This window comes from Pimephales promelas, chromosome 11, assembly GCF_988280905.1.
Source record: "Pimephales promelas chromosome 11, fPimPro1.hap1.1, whole genome shotgun sequence".
Taxonomy (NCBI): domain Eukaryota; kingdom Metazoa; phylum Chordata; class Actinopteri; order Cypriniformes; family Leuciscidae; genus Pimephales; species Pimephales promelas.
The window spans coordinates 30,370,168-30,391,648 of NC_142779.1; the positions used below are offsets into that span (position 1 = coordinate 30,370,168).

The 21,481-nt window shown below is 37.2% G+C and overlaps 1 protein-coding gene across 5 annotated transcripts in view; it reads left to right on the forward strand.

Moving 5' to 3' along the window:
* The window catches only part of pde10a (phosphodiesterase 10A), a 169,586-nt gene extending 150,215 nt beyond the window's left edge, over window positions 1-19,371 (forward strand). For 2 of the 5 annotated variants that reach the window (XM_089117269.1, XM_089117270.1), the window contains exons 13-22: window positions 358-544; window positions 3,904-4,046; window positions 4,544-4,627; window positions 6,177-6,327; window positions 7,867-8,022; window positions 12,688-12,860; window positions 14,408-14,519; window positions 14,678-14,758; window positions 14,927-15,015; window positions 18,082-19,368. In XM_089117269.1, coding sequence (XP_088973395.1) covers window positions 358-544; window positions 3,904-4,046; window positions 4,544-4,627; window positions 6,177-6,327; window positions 7,867-8,022; window positions 12,688-12,860; window positions 14,408-14,519; window positions 14,678-14,758; window positions 14,927-15,015; window positions 18,082-18,202 — 1,297 coding nt within the window. In that variant the 3' untranslated portion in view covers window positions 18,203-19,368. Of the gene's footprint in view, window positions 1-357; window positions 545-3,903; window positions 4,047-4,543; window positions 4,628-6,176; window positions 6,328-7,866; window positions 8,023-12,687; window positions 12,861-14,407; window positions 14,520-14,677; window positions 14,759-14,926; window positions 15,016-18,081 lie in introns of all 5 variants that reach the window. The other 3 variants (XM_089117271.1, XM_089117267.1, XM_089117268.1) reach the window with 3 other exon arrangements.
* The last annotated feature ends 2,110 nt before the right edge of the window (window positions 19,372-21,481 follow it).

The following is a 21,481-nucleotide window of genomic DNA, read 5'->3' on the forward strand; positions in this document are numbered from 1 at the left end:
TTTTCCATGGTGCAAAATAATCTCATTCTTATTACTCTAATAAATATAAAATATTTATGCATCATGCTTTGTTGTACTGCCAATATAATACAGTATATAGTCCTCAAGTGTATTGTTGAGTTGGACATATGGACACACAGTGGTCTGTGGTTCTAGGTGTTAAAGTGGACATGTCAGATGAAAGGGGCTTCTGGATTTGTGTAAATCTGGAATAAGATGATTATGCTAAGACCGGATGAGCCAGCGCTAGAACCCGTTGTGTGTTTAACTCAATCCCTTACTCAATCATATACAAGCAAAGCAAGCACTATGGATGTTCAGCTCTGTGTATGTGTGCATTTGTTCTGCTATTCACAGAGAAGTAGATCTCTACACTGGCTACACGACGCGGAATATCCTGTGCATGCCCATAGTCAGCCGCGGGACTGTGATCGGTGTTGTACAAATGGTGAACAAGCTGGGAGGAAGTGCCTTCACTAAAACTGATGAGAACAACTTTAAGATGTTCGCCGTCTTCTGTGCTTTGGCCTTACACTGTGCAAATGTAAGTGCGCCGACATGTAGCATGACCTGGAGTCTAATAAACACATCTGTCGGCAATAACATCACACCTCTTAGAGAATGGGAACGTTTGGAAGAAACGGGCCCTCTCGTCTCGTCTCGTCTCGTCTCATAGCAGATTTTAAAAATGACTGAAGCATGGTAATATTTATGTTAAAGGATTAGTTCACTTTTGAAAAAACTTTTGCTGATAATTTACTCACCCCCATGTCATCCAAGATGTCCATGTCTTTCTTTCCTCAGTCGAAAAGAAATTTAGGTTTTTGATGAAAACATTCCAGGATTTTTCTCCATATAATGGTCTTCAATGGGAACCGGATGGTTCAAGGTCCAAAAGATAGTGTTAATAACAGTTTCAGATGCAGCTTCAAATGTCTTTAAACGACACCAGACGATGAATAAGGGTCTTATCATGCGAAACGATCGGTTATTTCAAAACTTATTCCAAAAATGTAACTTTTCTAAGGACAAATGCTAGCCTTGCTCTATTCTCTGAGGCGCGTTTGTAACGTCACGTAATACGTAATTACGTTCAAAAGGTCACGGGCGACGAAGCCGGAAGTACAGAATCAAAATCGTCCGACATCGTTGTTTTTCCTTTTAATTCCTTTTTTTGTAAACGGTGTTTGAGCTAGTTTGCACATTCAACCTATGCGTTCAACTTGTAAACACTGACTCTGTACTTTCAGCTACGTCGCCCGTGACCTTTTGAACATAATTACGTATTACGTGACGTTGCAAACGCGCCTCACAGAATAGAGCAAGGCTAGCATTTGTCCTTAGAAAAGTTAAGGAATAAGTTTTGAAATATGCGATTGTTTCGCATGATAAGACCCTTATTCATCGTCTGGTGTCGTTTAAAGACATTTGAAGCTGCATCTGAAACTGTTATTAACTGTCTTTTGGACCTTGAACCATCCAGTTCCCATTGAAGAAATTATATATTTTTTTTATATTTTTTATATAATTTTTCCCATTATATGGAGAAAAATCCTGGAATGTTTTCATTAAAAACCTTAATTTCTTTTCGACTGAGGAAAGAAAGACATGGACATCTTGGATGACATGGGGGTGAGTAAATTATCAGCAAAAGTTTTTTCAAAAGTGAACTAATCCTTTAATATTAGTCTTGTTTAGACCGAATTCGACACCTTTCATGCAGTGATGTGAATAACGGCGTTATAAATAAACGGCGTTACTAACATTACCGTTCATGACAATAAAATGCGGCGTTACTATAGCCTAATTGGGTTCACTGAAGCAGTTTCCATCCGAGTAGGCTCTCTTTCCACCATAGGAACTGCAAAGTTTTTTTTCTCTGGTGTGTGTGTGTGTGTGTGTGCGCGTGTGTGTTTATGAGGTGCCGAACTGGACTGAAGCGAGGCGAACGCCGCGAGCACACGACAATGCGCTAGATGGAGTGTGTCCGAGAGCGCGCTCTACTGCGCGAGAGAAACCGAGTGTGTCCGAGCATTATATAGTTTGTTTATAAATAAATTACAAATTTCAGCATTAGAATAATCTCGGTAGCCTATTGGTATCATCCGTTTTATTTAATTTACATGGTTATAGAAATAAAATCTAAGAATAACCTGCAGGGAACGTTCTGGGAATTCGGGTTCTGGGAGCACTTCTTGTTAAACTGTTTATCATTTTGATTTTCACTACAAAAAGTGTATGTATATTTTAATTTATTATTATTTATTCATTTTTGGTACATTTAAGTATATATTTTTTCGACTTATTTGTTGGCCAGTTGTGGTCTGTGCAATATTAAATATTAAAAGTTCTAAACCTAAACCCAAAAATTATGTTTTATTGTTCTAATGATAATATTTAAAATATTAGTTTAAATAATAATTAAATTAAAAATAATACATTATTTATATATATATATATATATATATATATATATATATATATATATATATATAAATTAAATAATATTTAAAATAAGTTGACATAGGCCTATTTTAACTTTTTTTTAAGTAGTGCAATAGTTACTTTCCCTGGTAATTAGTTACTTTTATAATGATTCAACTCAGTTACTAACTCAGTTACTATTTGTTAGAAGTACGGTGTGTCCTAAAATATGGCGACGACTACCCAGAATGCAATGCGTAACGACGTAGTTTCCCATTCTCTGCTGTGATGTGAGTAACAAGTTGTTGTCGTGGAAAGGTCATTGCCCTTGCCTTTCGCCAGTAAGCAAGTCATTAGATGTAGTGAGATGTAGTAAATATAATGTAATATCAATATTAATTTCATTTCAGCAATTGTTATTAACCCTCTGGGGTTGTTCGGCCCAAATGGACCCGAAGAATTTAAATAATTTTTTTTTTTAAATCACAGCTTCCTCGGAATGGTCCGAAATTTGGTGACTTTGTTGATATTTGGTATTTGAAGACCCCAAAAAATTGGGGACAGGATGTGAGTAGTCTAAGTGGTTGTAAAAAAAAATAGTCACACTTGGGGTGTTCGGGTCCAAATGGACCCACATGGAAAATGAATGGGAAATTGGCAAAAATGTGAAAATACTGAGTTTTTTTGTGCGTACAATCTACAAATCAGCAACGATCTTGAAAAAAAGCACACAACAGTGAAGGGGTGAATCTATAAAACATCAAGAGTGCAAAACAGACACGTCCAGACACACATACACATACACAAACACACTTTTATACACAAACACACCAAAAAATTCAGATTATACACGTGTTTTGCATTTTTAAAATGCTCAGTTTGTCCACCAGATGGCATCCATCTCATTTCAAAAATTGCTTTTATTAGGCCTAGGCTTGACTCTAAAATGAAATACAGCTTTAAAAAAAATTTAAAAAAATATTTTTCTATTATGTTCAATGGGGGGAAATTTTGTCATAATTATTGCTTTAATACTAATTATAATTTTTTTTTATTTTTGAAATTTTCTCAAAACACCAAAAAAGAAAAGAAAAAATATTATAAAAAACGAGTAAAAAAAATAAATCATGATTTTTGTTTTTTTAAATATGAATCCCGCCCTTTGGGTCCATTTGGACCCGAACACCCCGAGTGTGACTCTGAAACGAACAACCCCAGAGGGTTAATAGGTTTTTACTATCATGATAAAGTGTGATATAATTTATATCGGTCATTTGCCACCTTGCCCTCTGAGGTATTGACCATCAAAAAATTAATATCAGTCAACCACTACACTAAAAACACTGAACAAACATAGAAGATTATAGAAATATAGATAGATAAAAAGAAACCACAATATTTTCAGTGGGTTAGACTGTTTTGCATGTATATTTTGCATCTGCGTAAACACATGGGGTGTGTGTATGTGTTTGTGTGTAGATGTATCACCGGATAAGACATTCAGAGTGCATTTACCGGGTGACTATGGAGAAGCTTTCGTACCACAGCATCTGCACATCCGAGGAGTGGAAGACCCTCACACAACTCTCTCTCCCTGCTGTCATTTATAAAGAGATTGAACTGTGAGTTTACACTCTCATACATCCAAATCACTGCTATAATGGCTTTCAGTAATAAATCAGTTAAATAGCTGTAAAATAGGCTCTAAAAGCATTGGACTGAACATTAGTGTTATATATTACAGTTAGGAAACTGCATAAACTACTTGTTCAGATTATTACTACAATAAAAACATTTTTTCATATAAATATTATCATAGTTCTGTTACCAACATTTAATAAAAGCAATAAGGCAGTCAAGGTTCAGCCTCATGTTGCTCATTGTGTGTTTTTTTATATCACAGATGTGTATTTTATTTATTTTAAATATAAATTATTAAAGTGTTGTCATGATCCATAGCAACTAAACGTGCATATTTGTCTGGTGTTATTATTCTCATGTGTGGATAAGTGTGCATGATATTCGAGTACTGTTGTAATCAGGATGTATTGACCATTCGTGTTCATGTTTCACCTGTACAGATTTGAATTGCAAACAAACTGTCATATTTCTGTCTAAGGTTTCACTTTGACATTGCCCCTTTTGAGGAAATGTGGCCTGCAATATTTGTATACATGGTTCACAATTCTTGTGGGAAAAGCAGGTAAGAATGTGTACATTTATATAAGCCCTGTGTGTTTTATCTATCTGTCTGACATCTATCTATCTGCCTGAATGCCCATGTCTATCTGACCATTTAGCTGTCTATCTGTCTGTCTTTCTATCTATCTCTTTGTCTTTCTGAATATCCATCCATCCATCCATTGTACACTCACCTAAAGGATTATTAGGAACACCTGTTCAAATTCTCATTAATGCAATTATCTAATCCAATCTCCTGAACTCCAAACTGAATGTCAGAATGGGAAAGAAATGCGATTTAAGCAATTTTGAGCGTGGCATGGTTGTTGGTGCCAGACGGGCCGGTCTGAGTATTTCACAATCTGCTCAGTTACTGGGATTTTCACGCACAACCATTTCTAGGGTTTACAAAGAATGGTGTGAAAGGGGAAAACATCCAGTATGCGGCAGTCCTGTGGGTGAAAATGCCTTGTTGATGCTAGAGGTCAGAGGAGAATGGGCCGACCGATTCAAGCTGATGGAAGAGCAACTTTGACTGAAATAACCACTCGTTTAATAACCGAGGTATGCAGCAAAGCATTTGTGAAGCCACAACACGCACAACCTTGAGGCGGATGGGCTACAACAGCAGAAGACCCCACCGGGTACCACTCATCTCCACTACAAATAGGAAAAAGAGGCTACAATTTGCAAGAGCTCACCAAAACTGGACAGTTGAAGATTGGAAAAATGTTGCCTGGTCTGATGAGTCTCGATTTCTGTTGAGACATTCAGATGGTAGAGTCAGAATTTGGCGTAAACAGAATGAGAACATGGATCCATCATGCCTTGTTACCACTGTGCAGGCTGGTGGTGGTGGTGTAATGGTGTGGGGGATGTTTTCTTGGCACACTTTATGCCCCTTAGTGCCAATTGGGCATCGTTTAAATGCCACGGCCTACCTGAGCATTGTTTCTGACCATGTCCATCCCTTTATGGCCACCATGTCCCCATCCTCTGATGGCTACTTCCAGCAGGATAATGCACCATGTCACAAAGCTCGAATCATTTCAAATTGGTTTCTTGAACATGACAATGAGTTCACTGTACTAAAATGGCCCCCACAGTCACCAGATCTCAACCCAATAGAGCATCTTTGGGATGTGGTGAAACTGGAGCTTCGTGCCCTGGATGTGCATCCCACAAATCTCCATCAACTGCAAGATGCTGTCCTATCAATATGGGCCAACATTTAAAAAAAAATGCTTTCAGCACTTTGTTGAATCAATGCCACGTGGAATTAAAGCAGTTCTGAAGGTGAAAGGGGGTCAAACACAGTATGTTATTAGTATGGTGTTCCTAACAATCTTTTAGGTGAGTGTACTGAAAGATTAGAAGTCTAGGTCTGGGATCAGAGTAGAACAATACAACATGAAATACATCTGAAAAGTAGCAAAAATAAATTACTCTGATATAAAAAATATTTAAATCCATTGTCTTTTGCAATTTTGGACATAAAAGTGTGTAGGCGAAGAAACACCGGCTTTGACAAGGCAAACGTGTACACTCACACTTTCTTTGTGTAACAACAGCTTTGAGCAGGAGAAACTGTGTCGCTTCACTATGTCAGTGCGGAAAAATTACAGACGAGTTCCATACCACAACTGGAAACACGCTGTGACGGTGGCACACTGCATGTACGCCATTCTGCAGAAAACCACTGGGATATTCACAGAGCTCGAGGTCAGTGTCATTCTCATAATAGCACTTCTTACAGTGTACTTACAAAAGAATCATTTCACATCAGAGTTGTGTTGCGAAAGCTACTTTTGAAATAAACTAAACTATGAGCTACACTGTTAGACCTTACCAGGTTTTTTTACAGTAAAATACATTTACTGTAAAAACGCACTAAAACTTATAAGTTGTATTTTTTAGTTAACTTGAGTTTTAGTGCATTTTTACAGTAAATTACTGGCCAGTGTTGTAAAAATGCACTAAAACTAATAAGTTGTATTTTTTAGTTAACTTGAGTTTTAGTGCATTTTTACAGTAAATTACTGGCAAAAGTGTTGTAAAAATGCACTGAAACTAATAAGTTCTATTTTTTTAGTTAACTTGAGTTTTAGTGCATTTTTACAGTAAATTACTGGCAACAGTGTTGTAAAAATGCACTAAAACTAATAAGTTGTATTTTTTAGTTAACTTGAGTTTTAGTGCATTTTTACAGTAAATTACTGGCAACAGTGTTGCCAGTATTTTACTGTAAAAAAAACTGGTAAGGTCTAACAGTGTACTAACAATAAGTTAGCCTAGGTAACCGTCCAGAAACCCTTAAAGTCATAGTAATCTTACTCTGTCTAGCACTCACATGTCTACCTTCCAGCATATCACTCGGGGCAAACGTCATATGATGCAATTAATATTCATGAACCAAGTAGTGCCTGGCACAGTGTGCCGAACCACTAAACAACAAAGACCTAATTGTTGACTAAAATGCAATTGTAAGTGATGTTTATGGAAAATGTAGGTTTTATGCTTTGACATGATATCTCATTTCATTTGGCAATCTGACATTAATGTGACAGAAATGTGATTTATAAAATAAATAAATTATTAAAATAAATTTATTTAAAAATATTTATTTATATTATATTTTATTTATATTCATTTATTTAAAATAAATAAAAATAATTAAAAAATAATAATAATAAAAAAGAAATGTGATTTTGAGAGGCCGAAGAGACTTTGTATTTTAAAATATGTAACTAATGAAATAATTGTTTTATGCATTACAGTTTCTGGTGGAGGTATCTCATTTAAATATTAGTTCATTTTATTAGAAAAATAAACATTGTAATAAAAACATTGTAAGGAACAAAAGCATCTAACTGAAGTTTTCCATTCTTGTCTGATGGAGAAAGTAACTTGTTACAGATAAAGCTGCTCTATTATAAAAACACACACAAGTTACAGTCCCTTCACACGGAGCACGTTACCTTTAAAGCTTTAATAATAATTCTACTAGCTATAACGACACGGAGAAATGATAACACTTGAATTCCTTTTTTTCAGTTGATGAAAGATAAAAACATTGACATTTAAAGAGCTTGAGCATTTAAAGCTACAGATAACTACAGCACACACTTATAATAAGCAGAACATTATCACCTGTTGGTGTGGATGGTGTTGAAGATATCTCTTTATAGTTATTTTTCTTGGTTTGAATGGGCCTTTACTGTTAATAGCTCCATATAATAACTTTCTTGCTCGCTCACACAGAGGAAAGGCTTGCTGATAGCCTGCTTGTGTCACGACCTGGACCACCGTGGCTACAGTAACAGTTATCTGCAGAAGTTTGACCATCCGCTGGCCGCCCTGTATTCCACATCCACAATGGAACAGCATCATTTTTCACAGACGGTGTCCATCCTGCAGGTAAAGCTCCTACACACTGTGCCAGCTCAGAACGATAGTCTCAAACATGCTCTGTGTGTGATTACACTCACACTATATACAAGGCAAGTGCCTGCAAGCCAATTTTATATAAGTTTAAAGGTGCTATATGTAACTTTTCTTCTAAAATGAATCCTTTTTTTATTTTTTTTTATTTTTTTTGCTATTACCTCTGAAGGATAGTATTCCTATTTCTATGTGAAGTATCCGGGTCGGATTTTCTGCGAAATCCATCGGATTTGACGTGCATGTGCGCTCCCGATCCACTCTCCTTTTATATACAGTCTATGCGACGGCACGGCAACTGATGACATGAGTCTGATAACACCAAAACACTCCTCCAGCACAACACACACTCCAACACAAACTCCACAGAAATATAAAAAAAATAATAAAAATATATCTGCTGAAGCTCGTCAGGTCAAACGTGAATCGGACGAAAACACGGATCAACATCAGAGCGTTTGAATTATGGAGAGACCTCCGCTATTTTTATTGCGATAAATTACAAGTTTTCAGATATGCTGAAATAAATAATGGTAAACTGTAATCAAATAGCAAGGTAAACTACAACATACATGACACATGAAATGAATACAAAAGACTGTTCCAGAATAAGAAAAAGTGGTCCTAACGTCACTCATCCCACTACCATATTGTTTATAATACACATTTCCAGACACGTTCAGTACAGTAATGTTACTATACAGAAATTGTTCAGTCTAGTTCACTAACCGTTTTCGTAATCATATTATACATTCACCTATGTTGACATTGCTGATTGTGAAAGATACACGAATATTTAGTGAAATGCTTTATGCTAGATAACACCACAAATGTAACGTTATCATGGTACGAGCCTGGAGCATTAGTTCAATGTCAAGCTGATTAAAGTAGCCTATTATTGTAACGTTGCAGTGGGAGTTTACATGAGTTTCCAGCATGTTGTGTGATGCTTTCTCCGGTGTGTTGAAAGCCCTCTTGTAAAAAGTGGTTGCAATCTGAATCATCACAGATAGAGGGCGCTAAAAAATACATATAGCACCTTTAACTGACACAGCCATTGAAGAATCTAAAGGAGTCTGTGCACCATGTCAGTTAAACTTCTAAAGGCACTGGCCTTGAAAATGATCTCAGTGCTAGTTCTATCAAGCTACAGTTTTACTAAATACTGTTATATCAGAGCAGAACTTGCTGGAACCACAAACTTTATTATCTTTTAGGCAAGACACCCAAGGTGAACAGGGTGAAAAAAAACTAACTTGACTATATTGTTGGTTAAATACATTTAGAATTGCAAATATTTTGTTTGCCGTGTACAGGTTTTATGTTTACATATCCAAATGAGGCAATATCTAATTAAATATGCACTATTTTGCATATACTTACACTAGATATAGCCAGATTTTGGATATCTTGGTTTTGGATATCATAAATTAGAGTCAAAAGGAAAAAAAATCTTCATGTTTTAAGAATAAAATAATCTCAATAATAGGGCCGAGACGAGAGTTTGGAATACACAGCAAAACCAACTAGCTTAACTTTTATACATTTGAAAGGTCCCGTTCTTCATGCTTTTTTGAAGCTTTGATTGTGTTTACAGTGTGCAATATAACATGTGTTCATGTTTCGCGTGTAAAAACACAGTATTTTTCAAACAATTTACTCTGTATACCGCTGTTTTCACTGTCCAAAAAACGGCCCGATGACATTATAGAACAAGGAAGTCCCTCAGAAAAATTTAACGAGTTCTGATTGTGCCAGCGGTTCCTGTGTTGTGATTGGACAGCAGCTTATCGCACGTTGCCTGGAAAGGTCATGCCTCTTACCATAAATAGAGAGCCTAAAGCCTTGTTTATACTCGACGTGTCCGCAAGAGCGCGAAGGGCTCAAAAATGAGGTCATTGCGGTGTGGGCGGTCGTGCGCGTAGGGTCCGCAAGACCCCATTGCGCCTAGCGGTGTGCACGGCACTTTTTGTAACTTTGCGCGCGCCGCCGCATCCGAAGATAGACGACTACGAGCCGAATCTGGCCGAACTGGTACGATCTGTACCAGCATGTTTATGATCCTTCTATACACAGAGACATTTGCATTGATGGGTGACCATAACATCTCATTTTGTGAACAGGAACACATTTACATTAAGCACCTAGTTTGCACTTGTCTAAAGTAATTGGTTACATCTACAAAATAAGCCTACAATAGCAGAATTAAAGGGTTAGTTCACCCAAAAATGAAAATTAAGTCAATAATTACTCACCCCCATGCTGTACCAACCCCGTAAGACCTTCGTTCATCTTCGGAACACAAATAAAGATATTTTTGATTGAATCTGAGAGCTGGATCACTTTTCCATAGACAGCCTGAGGGACTGCCTCTTGACAGCCCAGAAAGTCATTAAAAGAAAAGGTTTAAATATTCCATGTGCCTACAGTGGCTCAACTATAACTTTATCAAGCGACGAGACTACTTTTTGTGCGAAAAAAAAAACGTAAATAACGACTTTATTCGACTTTCCATTACTTCCTTATGGGCGCATGCGCGAGAACTGAGACGAGACCGTTCTTCTTCGACTACTTTTTGTTACCGGCTGCTCACGCTTAGGAGTTTTACCGCCCCCTACCGTATAAGATGACGTTCTGCTTGTAAACAGAACGTTTTGCGCCTCCGGCTATATCAGTACGTCATCTTATACGGTAGGGGGCGGTAAAACTCCTAAGCGGTGAGCAGCCGGTAACAAAAAGTAGTCGAAGAAGAACGGTCTCGTCTCAGTTCTCGCGCATGCGCCCATAAGGAAGTAATGGAAAGTCGAATAAAGTCGTTATTTACGTTTTTTTTTCGCACAAAAAGTAGTCTCGTCGCTTGATAAAGTTATAGTTGAGCCACTGTAGGCACATGGAATATTTAAACCTTTTCTTTTAATGACTTTCTGGGCCGTCAAGAGGCAGTCCCTCAGGCTGTCTATGGAAAAGTGATCCTGCTCTCAGATTCAATCAAAAATATCTTTATTTGTGTTCCGAAGATGAACGAAGGTCTTACGGGGTTGGTACAGCATGGGGGTGAGTAATTATTGACTTAATTTTCATTTTTGGGTGAACTAACCCTTTAAGCCCTGCTGGTAAAATTAAGGTTTAAACACTCTCCAATAAGGCTTCAGTTGTTTAACTAGTCTACATGCAGTGAAAGTAGGCTACAATAAACCTACTGCATTTACTCTTTTATGAATTAGCAATTAATAAACTACTAATAAACAGCAAACTACTTCTTCGCTGCTGATTCCTGGTGGTTTAGAGGTGAATTCCTCGAGAGTTCGCCCCCTGTCGTTTCACAGAATAGCACAAAAGCGAGTGCGTCAAGTATAAATGCCTCGTCCGTTTGGAGAGGTGCGCGCGCAGGCAGCGGAGACTCGCGCTCTTGCGGACGCGTCGAGGATAAACAAGGCTTAAGTCCCTCCCCTTCCGGTCGACCACCATGGGACCTTATTTCGGAAAAATATTGAATGGCGAGAGACAACAAATATTTTGATCTCTTTTGAATTATGCCCTGAATTACATATATGATGTTTGTCAATTTAAAAGATACATTTTAAAGTAAAGAAAGTCGCAGATTGATGTAAAACCGTTGAGGTATAAGACTGTGTAAATACATAATTACAAAGACTACAAAGCCCAAAGGTGCACACTTTCTCTCAATGAATGAAGCTAACTTTACTGAGGCTATTGTCTGTCATTGTTTCTATAGCCTTACGTTATAATCGTAACGTTACGCCGTCATACCTGAGTGTTTTGTACCAGACTGCACACACGCGAGCAGCGGATCTCGCTAGTTTTTTCGCTTCCCGGGAAATGTAGTTCATAGAGCGATTTTCACATAAAACTAAATGTTACTCTTCTGTTTTATGACAAACTGCGACGTTTTTGACTTTCAGAATTATCTTTTAAATTGACAAACATCATATGTGTAATTCAGGGCACAGTTCAGATGGAATAAAAAGATAAGTTGTCTCTCGCCATTGACTACCATTCATGACTACTTTTTTCCGAAATAAGGTCCCATGAGCCGGAAGCGGAGGGGCGGGACTTAGGCTCTCTATTGGAGATGCATGCGCATCTGAAGTCTTCTCCGTGGGAGCGCAAAAAGACCACGGCCCCTTTTTTGTGTATTCCTGTGAGTGGAGATTAGTCAAAAAACTGTTCTAGTTACGTCATTAAAAAGGGATGTAGTCCAAACCGGACGTTCGCTGTATGCTTTGAATTCTTTTAAATAAAGTATCTCGCTAGGCATTGAACTTTGAGCTTTATAATTTGACAGGTATTATTTATGCTCTAACAGCAACATTACACACTAACTAAAGTTTGAAAAATGGAATCGCGAAGAACGGGACCTTTAAGCATAATTAAAGACAGGTAAACACTCAGTAATTAAATAAGGCAATTAGCAATAAAGCACTAGGTATATAGTGTTGACTTTTGTGATTTCTATCTATCTAACTAGAAATGTGTAAGAAATGTCCCATATTAAACAGAGCATTGTCTTTCTGTGTGTGTTGCCAGCCATCTCTTTGGCTTTGCTGCCACTCTCCAGCAGAGCCAGATGCCTCATAAGTGGAGCTTTTGCTTTTTTATTGATCTCTTTTTTTCTCATAGCTGGAAGGGCACAATATTTTCTCCAACCTGACTTCCAGTGAGTATGAGCAGGTGCTGGAGATCATCAGGAAGGCCATCATTGCTACAGACCTCGCGCTGTACTTCGGCAACCGCAAGCAACTGTCTGAACTGCTGGCCACAGGGGCGCTGGACCTGAACAACCGTGCTCACAGGTTAGAGGTCGTACTTTTGCTCCATTATCGCAGAACTCTTGGAAATTTGATTCAACATTCAGTGAATCTCACGGAAAGGGTTGCACTTTATTTTAAGATGATAGACTAATTACACAAATATGGACTAAGTAATGTTGATTAACTACATGTACTTCAAGGTTATGGTTTGGTTTAAAGGGATAGTTCACTTTGAAATTATTTTTGGTATGTTTTAGCTTACCTCAAGGGCATCCAAGATGTAGGTGTCTTTGTTCCGCAGTAGTTTCAATTGTGATACTTTTTGGTCAAACTGTTCTTGTCTATCAGTCATATAATGGAGGTCTATGGTCACCTCCTCAAAGAGCATGCACAGATAAGTCCAAATTAAACATGATTTAATGACTCGTAAATGTAAGTACACATTGAAACTAACAGTATTTATATCGTTTGACCTCTTGTAACCTCTTGGACGTGGCTGTGGTAACGAGGTAAAAACGATATAAATACTGTTCGTTTTCTCACACAAACGGCTCGTTTCGTGTCTTAGGCCATCAATGTGTACTTGCATTTACAAGTCATTAAATCATGTTTAATTTGGACTTCTCTGTGCATGCTCTTTGAGGTGGTGACCATAGACCTCCATTATATGACTGACAGACAAGAACGGTTTGACCTAAAAATATCAAAATTGAAACTACTGCGGAAACAAAGACACCTACATCTTGGATGCCCTTGAGGTAAGCTAAAACATACCAAAAATTTATTTCAAAGTGAACTATCCCTTTAAGGTAAGTGGTTAGTAATTATGCATCATTTACTGTTATTACTATAGTAATGTGTAACTATGTCACTTTTTAGACCTTAGTCAGGGTAGCGCCGTATTTTATTTCTGACAGGAATGAAAACAAGGATGTAAGGGATGGATGTACACTACAGTGGGTTCAATGGTTTCTGCTATTTATTAATGACATACAGAATATTATGGAATTTTCCACCACTGAATAAAAAAGTTAATTATGACTTTTTACCTCACAATTCTGACTTTCTTTCTTGCTATTGCGAGTTTACCACTCATAATTCTGACTCATTTTCTCAGAATTGGGTGATATAAACTCTTAACTCGCAATTGCGAATTATAGTCAGTTTTTCTCAGAATTGGACTCACAATAGTGAGTTTATTAAAAGAAAGTCAGAATTATTAGACAAAAGTCAGAGATATAAACTCTCAATTGCAAATATATATACAAATATATATTTATATTTGCGATATAAATGCGCAAAAAGTCAGGTTTGCGCATTTATATCCCCAATTGCGAGTTCTGATATTATAACTCACAATTCTGAGGGGAAAAAAATCTGAATTGTGAGATGAAAAGGTCGCAATTATCTTTTTTTATATATACCGTGGCGGAAACTATAGATTATGCAGCTCATGAAACATCTTTCCAAAAGACTAAATAAAAACTTGTAAAGACTATGTTTGTCCCTCGTAGCCTTGTTTTCATCTGCATAAAAAGCCTGATTTGATCCCTTTCATTAATTGCTGGTTGATTATTGGTCCACCACAGGGACCGTGTGATTGGTCTGATGATGACTGCCTGTGATCTCTGCTCTGTTACCAAACTATGGCCCGTCACACGAATCACAGCCAATGACATATATGCTGAGTTCTGGGCTGAGGTAAACCATATCATTGTTAACCAAACAGGAATCCTTTTTGTAGTAACAATATTTATATGGAATAAAGTAAATCATTGTTCAGATCACTGTATTGTTTTGAGCAGTGTCTCAAATTGCAGGCCATTCAGTGAAATTGTACTTCTTGTGTGTAATGACAGGGGGATGAAATGAAGAAGATTGGTATGCAGCCCATCCCTATGATGGACAGGGATAAAAAGCACGAGGTTCCCCAGGGACAGGTAAATTAGAACTTAAAGGCCGCCTGGCAAAATGTTTCTTTTCCTATCCCATGCTTTAGTACAGCCTTAACATTGGGGGTGTGCCTAAAATGTGTCTCATTAGGTCAGCTATGGTATTTAGTTGGGGGTTTTTTTGTACCTTAGTCCTGTTTTTCCCCATGTATTCAGGTGGGATTTTACAATGCAGTTGCGGTTCCCTGTTACACCACCCTGTCAGAGCTGTTTCCCCCCTCCAGTCCTCTGCTTACGTCTTGCAGGTCAGTCACACACTCATAACAACGTTTGACTGCATGAATGCTCCTGTACCATGGTATAATACACCATCTTCGCAAAGCACTTTCATTAAACAAATTAAGGAGACTAATATATCTAAATCTGTTTGACAAAGCTAATATTATAAGACAGATAATGAGCCTTGTTCAAATCTGTTATAATCGCTATACACACCGCACTTCAGTTACATTTTATATTAATGAGCCAAGTGGCCATGCTGGCAACCGTAAACAGCCTACAAGCTGATGAAATATATTCAGTTGTTGCCAAGGTCTGCGGTTTTCATGCGGATTGGGATACTTTTATATTGTGTGTTTAAGCTGACCCCCCCCCCCCCCCCCTCCCTCTGGAACGCGATTGGGAAGGTTTTGGCTGTGATTGGGCGGGTTTTGAATAACATTATGTTACCCAAACCTGGCAACCCTGACTATATTACTCAGTGGAAGCATTGCTTATTAAATAATTGTAAGCTGATAAAAAGTTAATTAAAAGTGCAAATAAATAATGAAATGAATTACAAAACAATAGTAACTAGATAAAATCATTTACCAAGTCAAACTTTAGTTGGGTTATTTCATATATTATTTGAAGTTTTAAAGAAGTAGTTCACTAAGAAAAAACTTTTGCTGATAATTTACTCACCCCCATGTCAACCAAGATGTCCATGTCTTTCTCTCTTCAGTTGAAAAGAAATTAAGGTTTTTGATGAAAACATTCCAGGATTTTTTCCATATAATGGACTTCATTGGGAACCAAACTGTTCAAGGCCCAAAAGACACTTTCAATACAAACTTCAAACTGTTCAAAGGGCTTTAAATGATTCCAGACAATGAATAAGGGTCTTATCAAGCAAAATGATCGCTCATTTAATAAATAAATAACAAAGTTTAAGTTTATAAGCACAAATGCTCGCCTTGCTGTGTTCTGTGACGAATGTTTGTGACTCTCCTGTTCGAACTCGTTTATCAAAATGAACAAATCTTTTTCCGAGTCATTTGGTTTATTCAACGAACGAAACGAATGAATTGACTCGGAAAAAGATTTGTTCATTTTGATGAACGAGTTCGAACTGGAGAGTCACGAACGTGCGTCACAGAACAGAGCAATGCGAGCATTTGAGCTTATAAACATAAACTTTGTTTTGTTTCGTTTTTTAAATGAGCGATCGTTTCGTTTGATAAGACCCTTATTTATCGTCTGGAATCGTTTAAAGCCATTTGAACAAGTTTGCTGTTTGTACTTAAAGTTTCTTTTGGAACTTGAACCGTTTGGTTCCCACTGAAGTCCATTATTTGGAGAAAAATCCTGGAATGTTTTCATCAAAAACCTTAATTTCTTTTCGACTGAAGAGAGAAAGACATGGACATCTTGAATGACATGGGGGTGAGTAAATTATCAGCAAAAGTTTTTTCAAAAGTGAACTACTCCTTTAACCAGCTTCCATGATGAGGCCTTTGTGCTAGTTCTGATGTAAGGATGAGTCTGTGTGTCTAAACTACTCCCCCTGTGCCCTAAACTGTGACCTCTGTGACCTCGATCTGTGGGGAATGCAAACACAGTTGACGGCGCAATCTGAAAAGCCATGCCACAGTGTCAGCACCAGGTCTTTAACTGGAATCTGTGGGCAGCGGGTTCAAGCGTTCCGAAGCCCTGCGTATTGTGAGATCAGAGAGAGACCAATAAATGACATCAACCTCACTAATTGAAAGGGAAAGTCTAATAGCCGACCATTTTCATCCTCTCTTGTTGGCCTGTGTGCTACATATATGGAACAAAAAGGGCAGATCTAAAAAAACAACTAGACAAATTGAGAATGACCACCTCTTTCCTTCGTGTCTGGGTCAGATTGCCCTGACAGCATTGCCTCAATTACTCTTGTTGACATCAACAACCAATCAATATATTTTATAAAAATTAAATAGTCAAAAACAAATTAGTTGGATCCATTTTAAATAATGTAAAATAATAATAATTGTAATATTAATATACAAGTCAGTTTTTGTGAAATTCATACACAAGCACAATTTATTTATTTAAAAAAAAGAGTTTTATGATTTAAAAATAAACAAAAAAATCCAATGCATCCAAAGTTTTGACTAGTTAGCACATATTTACACTTAATATTTTAGAAATAATAATATAGCAAGAATACAAAATGTAAGTGTTTTAAATAAATGTAAATTATAAATCGGAATGTCTAAATCTGAAAGTCACTGTTAACCAAATCCTTTATAAAAGTGGTTTATATGTCAAGCAACTGAAACAATAATTATGACAAAAAAATATAAATTTTGATCAAATATTTGTTGTTGGATGTTAATAAAAAAAAATTCAATTCAACTACCTTTCAATTTTGGGTGATCAATTTAGGGGTCAGTGACAGGATGTGCTTTTTTTTGTGTCCAAGTGCATTATTAAATAATTTGATAAATTCATGATATCACTTTTTCTATAAAAATTTATTCAGTGCATTAAAATAATAACTATTATTGTATGTTTTGGTATCTTAAACCCTCAAAATGTCATGTGTCACAACGACTAGGAAAATTAATTAAAATAGTATTAATAATAAGAAATTCAAGATAAAATACAATAGCATAATTTGTGTTTAAAACCTTTCCTATAAACAAATTTTGTAAATATCAGTAGTTTTAAAGCTGTTGAGATCATTGAAAAACTTTTGTCCTGCAATTTGTATGATCTCAATAGTCACAACTGCAAACATGGGTCTTTTATTATGAATTGATTAACAAGATAATAAACATGTATATAATAGATAATGTATCATGCAAAGGACCCCAACTGAACCTTGTGGCCCAACTGAACCAAATACTGATAAATAAGGTTAGATGATCTGGATAGGTCACGGTTAAGGGAGGGTTAAAGTGTAAAGGAAGTGTCCACTGTAGTGATCGTATTCGTACACAATATTATCTCGACTTTTTTATCCATTGCCGTTCAGGTCTTCCGTAATTTAAGCCAGTTGTTCTGCCACATTCAAACAGTTGTTGTTTTTCTGTAATATTGTGAAGAGCTTTCTGTGTATGCAGGGAAAACCTGAACCAATGGGAACGAATTGTTCGAGGAGAAGACGTCTCTACATGGGCTTCCACCGAGGAGGACGAACCGTGCGACACATCAGACAGCGGGCCAGTGAAAGTGGACAACTAAATCCGTGGCACCACCTACACCCCTGCCAGAGATCCTGGACTTCCTGTGGACAGTCCCTCGTCCCGCAGAGACACGAGGAAGTGCAGAGGGCAGGCCGGGACGGATACATTCACAAAAATAAACAAAACATAATGTTACCTCAGTGGGTGACGGAGGCGTACTCTCGAATGACATCAGGGCTCCCTCGTTGATGGCTGGGACTCGAAGTCCGCTCTGCGCGGGATCACTTCTGCAGAATGGCCATCATTATTGACAGTACTTTTTCCTTAGGAGTTTGCTAAGATTATTTTTCGGTTTCTTTCGTGGTCTTACATTTGAAGAGGCCTTAAATACGAACCTGCGTTACGATCTGATAACTAGAAGACGGTTCGTCTTGGTTTAAAAATGGTACTTTTTTTTTACCCTGCTGTGGTCAAACGCATACGCAAAGCTACTTGAGTGGATTTATTTTTTAAGATAGACAGAAGGAATGTTTAGTCGAAGCTAATAGAATGAGGCACGGTGAACCCATCGCTCTGGTGGTCTGATGGATGTTTGGGTAACACTTTACTTGAAGGGGTGTGCATAAGACTGACGTGACACCTTCATAACCATGACATGACATGAAGTAGCATTTATGATAACTGTCATTAAGTGTCTTTCACACAATAATGACATTTTGAATGCCATGGATGACATTTAATGACATTAAATTAAGTTAAACTGTCATGTGGTTGGCTTTGACATTGGCTGTCATGAGGCCATTTTAACAGTGTCATGAATATTTTTCGTGACCTCAACTACAGTGGTACTAATTGAATTTGTCATTAAAAAGTTATAATGGCTTCATGACAGCCAATGTCAAAACCACAGTGAACTATCCCGATCCCTATCCCTGAAATATCCTTAAACTAGACAGTTTAATGTAATGTTAACCAATAAAGCTAAGCGGTTTCTTAAGTTTGATAATTAATCTGCTATGTCATGTTTATGACAGGTTGTGTTGTCTTAATAATGTCAAGTTGTCATGACAAAGACACTGACGGATTTTGATGTATTGGTTTATGTCAAGGTTTCCTAACAAAAGACATCTCAAACTATGTCATATTTGCATTAAAAATGTCATAACTGAGCGAAAGACACTTAAAGGGATAGTTCACTTTGAAATTAATGTTTGATATGTTTTAGCTTACCTCAAGGGCATCCAAGATGTAGGTGTCTTTGTTTCCACTGTATTTTCAGTTTTGACATTTTTTAGTCAAACCGTTGTTGTCTATCAGTCATACACTGGAGGCTAAGGGGGTCCACCAAAAAGCATGCACAGAGAAGTCCAAATTAAACATGATTTAATGACTCGTAAATGTAAGTACACATTGATGGCCTAAGACACGAAACGTGCGGTTTGTGTGAGAAAACGAACAGTATTTATATCGTTTTTACCTCTTGTAATCATAGCCGTGACAAAATGATCTGACGGCACGGGCGCTTCGGTCTGCGCATGCGCCGGAAGTGATCGCTTGTGCGCCAACGTCACTCTTTGTTTATACAGAGATTTCGGAAGTTTTACCTTTCACTAAACATATTTAGATGTACGGGAAACCGCAATGGAAGACGATTTCGGTATATCTAAATATGTTTAGTAAAAGGTAAAACTTCTGAAATCTCCGTGTAAATATTGAGTGACGTCACACGCAAGCGATCACTTCCGGCGTAACATTGAACTGATTCAGTTCGGTTCAGTTGGACATTGCACAACTGATTCAGATCACTGTGATTACACGAGGTAAAAACGATATAAATACTGTTCGTTTTCTCACACAAACCGCTCGTTTCGTGTCTTAGGCCATCAATGTGTACTTACATTTACGAGACATTAAATCATGTTTAATTTTGACTTCTCTGTGCATGCTTTTTGGTGGACCCCCTTAGCCTCCAGTGTATGACTGATAGACAACAACGGTTTGACTGAAAAATGTCAAAATTGAAAATACTGTAGAAACAAAGACACCTACATCTTGGATGCCCTTGAGGTAAGCTAAAACATATCAAAAATTAATTTCAAAGTGAACTATCCCTTTAATGACAGTTGTCACAAACGTGCATAAAACTTTTTTTCATATTCATGTCATGATTATGAAGGTGTCATGTTAGTCTTATGCTCACCCCTTCAAGTGTTACCAATGTTTTATTTAATATTTAGAGCAAAACATTGTTTTGCAGTACTTGAAGAAATGCAGCCTATTCTGAGTGGAGTTAAAAAAAAAAAACGAAAATCCCCCGCAGCGTGTCCTTTCAAAGCAAAGAGCTTTTGTTGACGGCATCTGAACCTTACTGGAGTCACACACTAGTCACGGTGTTCCTCAATGAAATCTGCAGCATCTTCCAACCTGATATGAAGTTCAGCTTTAACCCAAATACTTGCAGTGGACCTGAAAAACACAGTTACTTTCAAAACTCAAAACCTTCTTCCTAGCGTTTCAAAAATCCCTCATACAACTGCCAGCATTTACACGTCAACTACAGCACACCTACTGGGTGTTCGGAAACAGAGCTCTCAAAAATGCCAACAAAACAACTCTTTTTAATTATATGAATTGGATAGGATGGATAAATGGTCATGAAATGCTAAATTATGACTTTATCAACATTATAAGTCAACCTCAGGGGGAAGAAATATCAAAACAAAAAAAATATGATATGCATGGAAGCTTGTTTTCGCCACGGAATAAAATAATTGCGAGTTTACATCTAAATATTCTGACTTGTTCTGAGTTTATAAACAAGCTTCCATACATGTGGCCTATTTACATCATTACTATAAGAAAAGAACTCAGTGTGTACAAAGTAAGCGCTGTAAACTAAAAAAACAATGATGCCTAGATGACAGACTGCAGATATATTTATTGTTATGATTTTTAGGGTAAGCGAGCATATTTCTGACAGGTCTGACAAAGAAAATATTCACAACCAGTCTGGTTGCTTGATTATGCTACCATGGAACTATTCTGATCCTGAAGATGTTTTAATTATTTGCCTCAAATAATTAATTTTATTATATTTGGTACTACAATCTGTAAATTGATACAACAACAACAACAATGACTTGCTTATGTGGACTGACACCCTTCACTATGCCCCACCTTAAAAACATTACTGACCAATCCTGTTTTAGCATCCGCCAAATAACCAGAGGAAAGTCCTTAAAGGAGTAGTTCACTTTTAAAAAAAACTTTTGCTGATAATTTACTCACCCCCATGTCATCCAAGATGTCCACGTCTTTCTTTCTTCAGTTGAAAAGA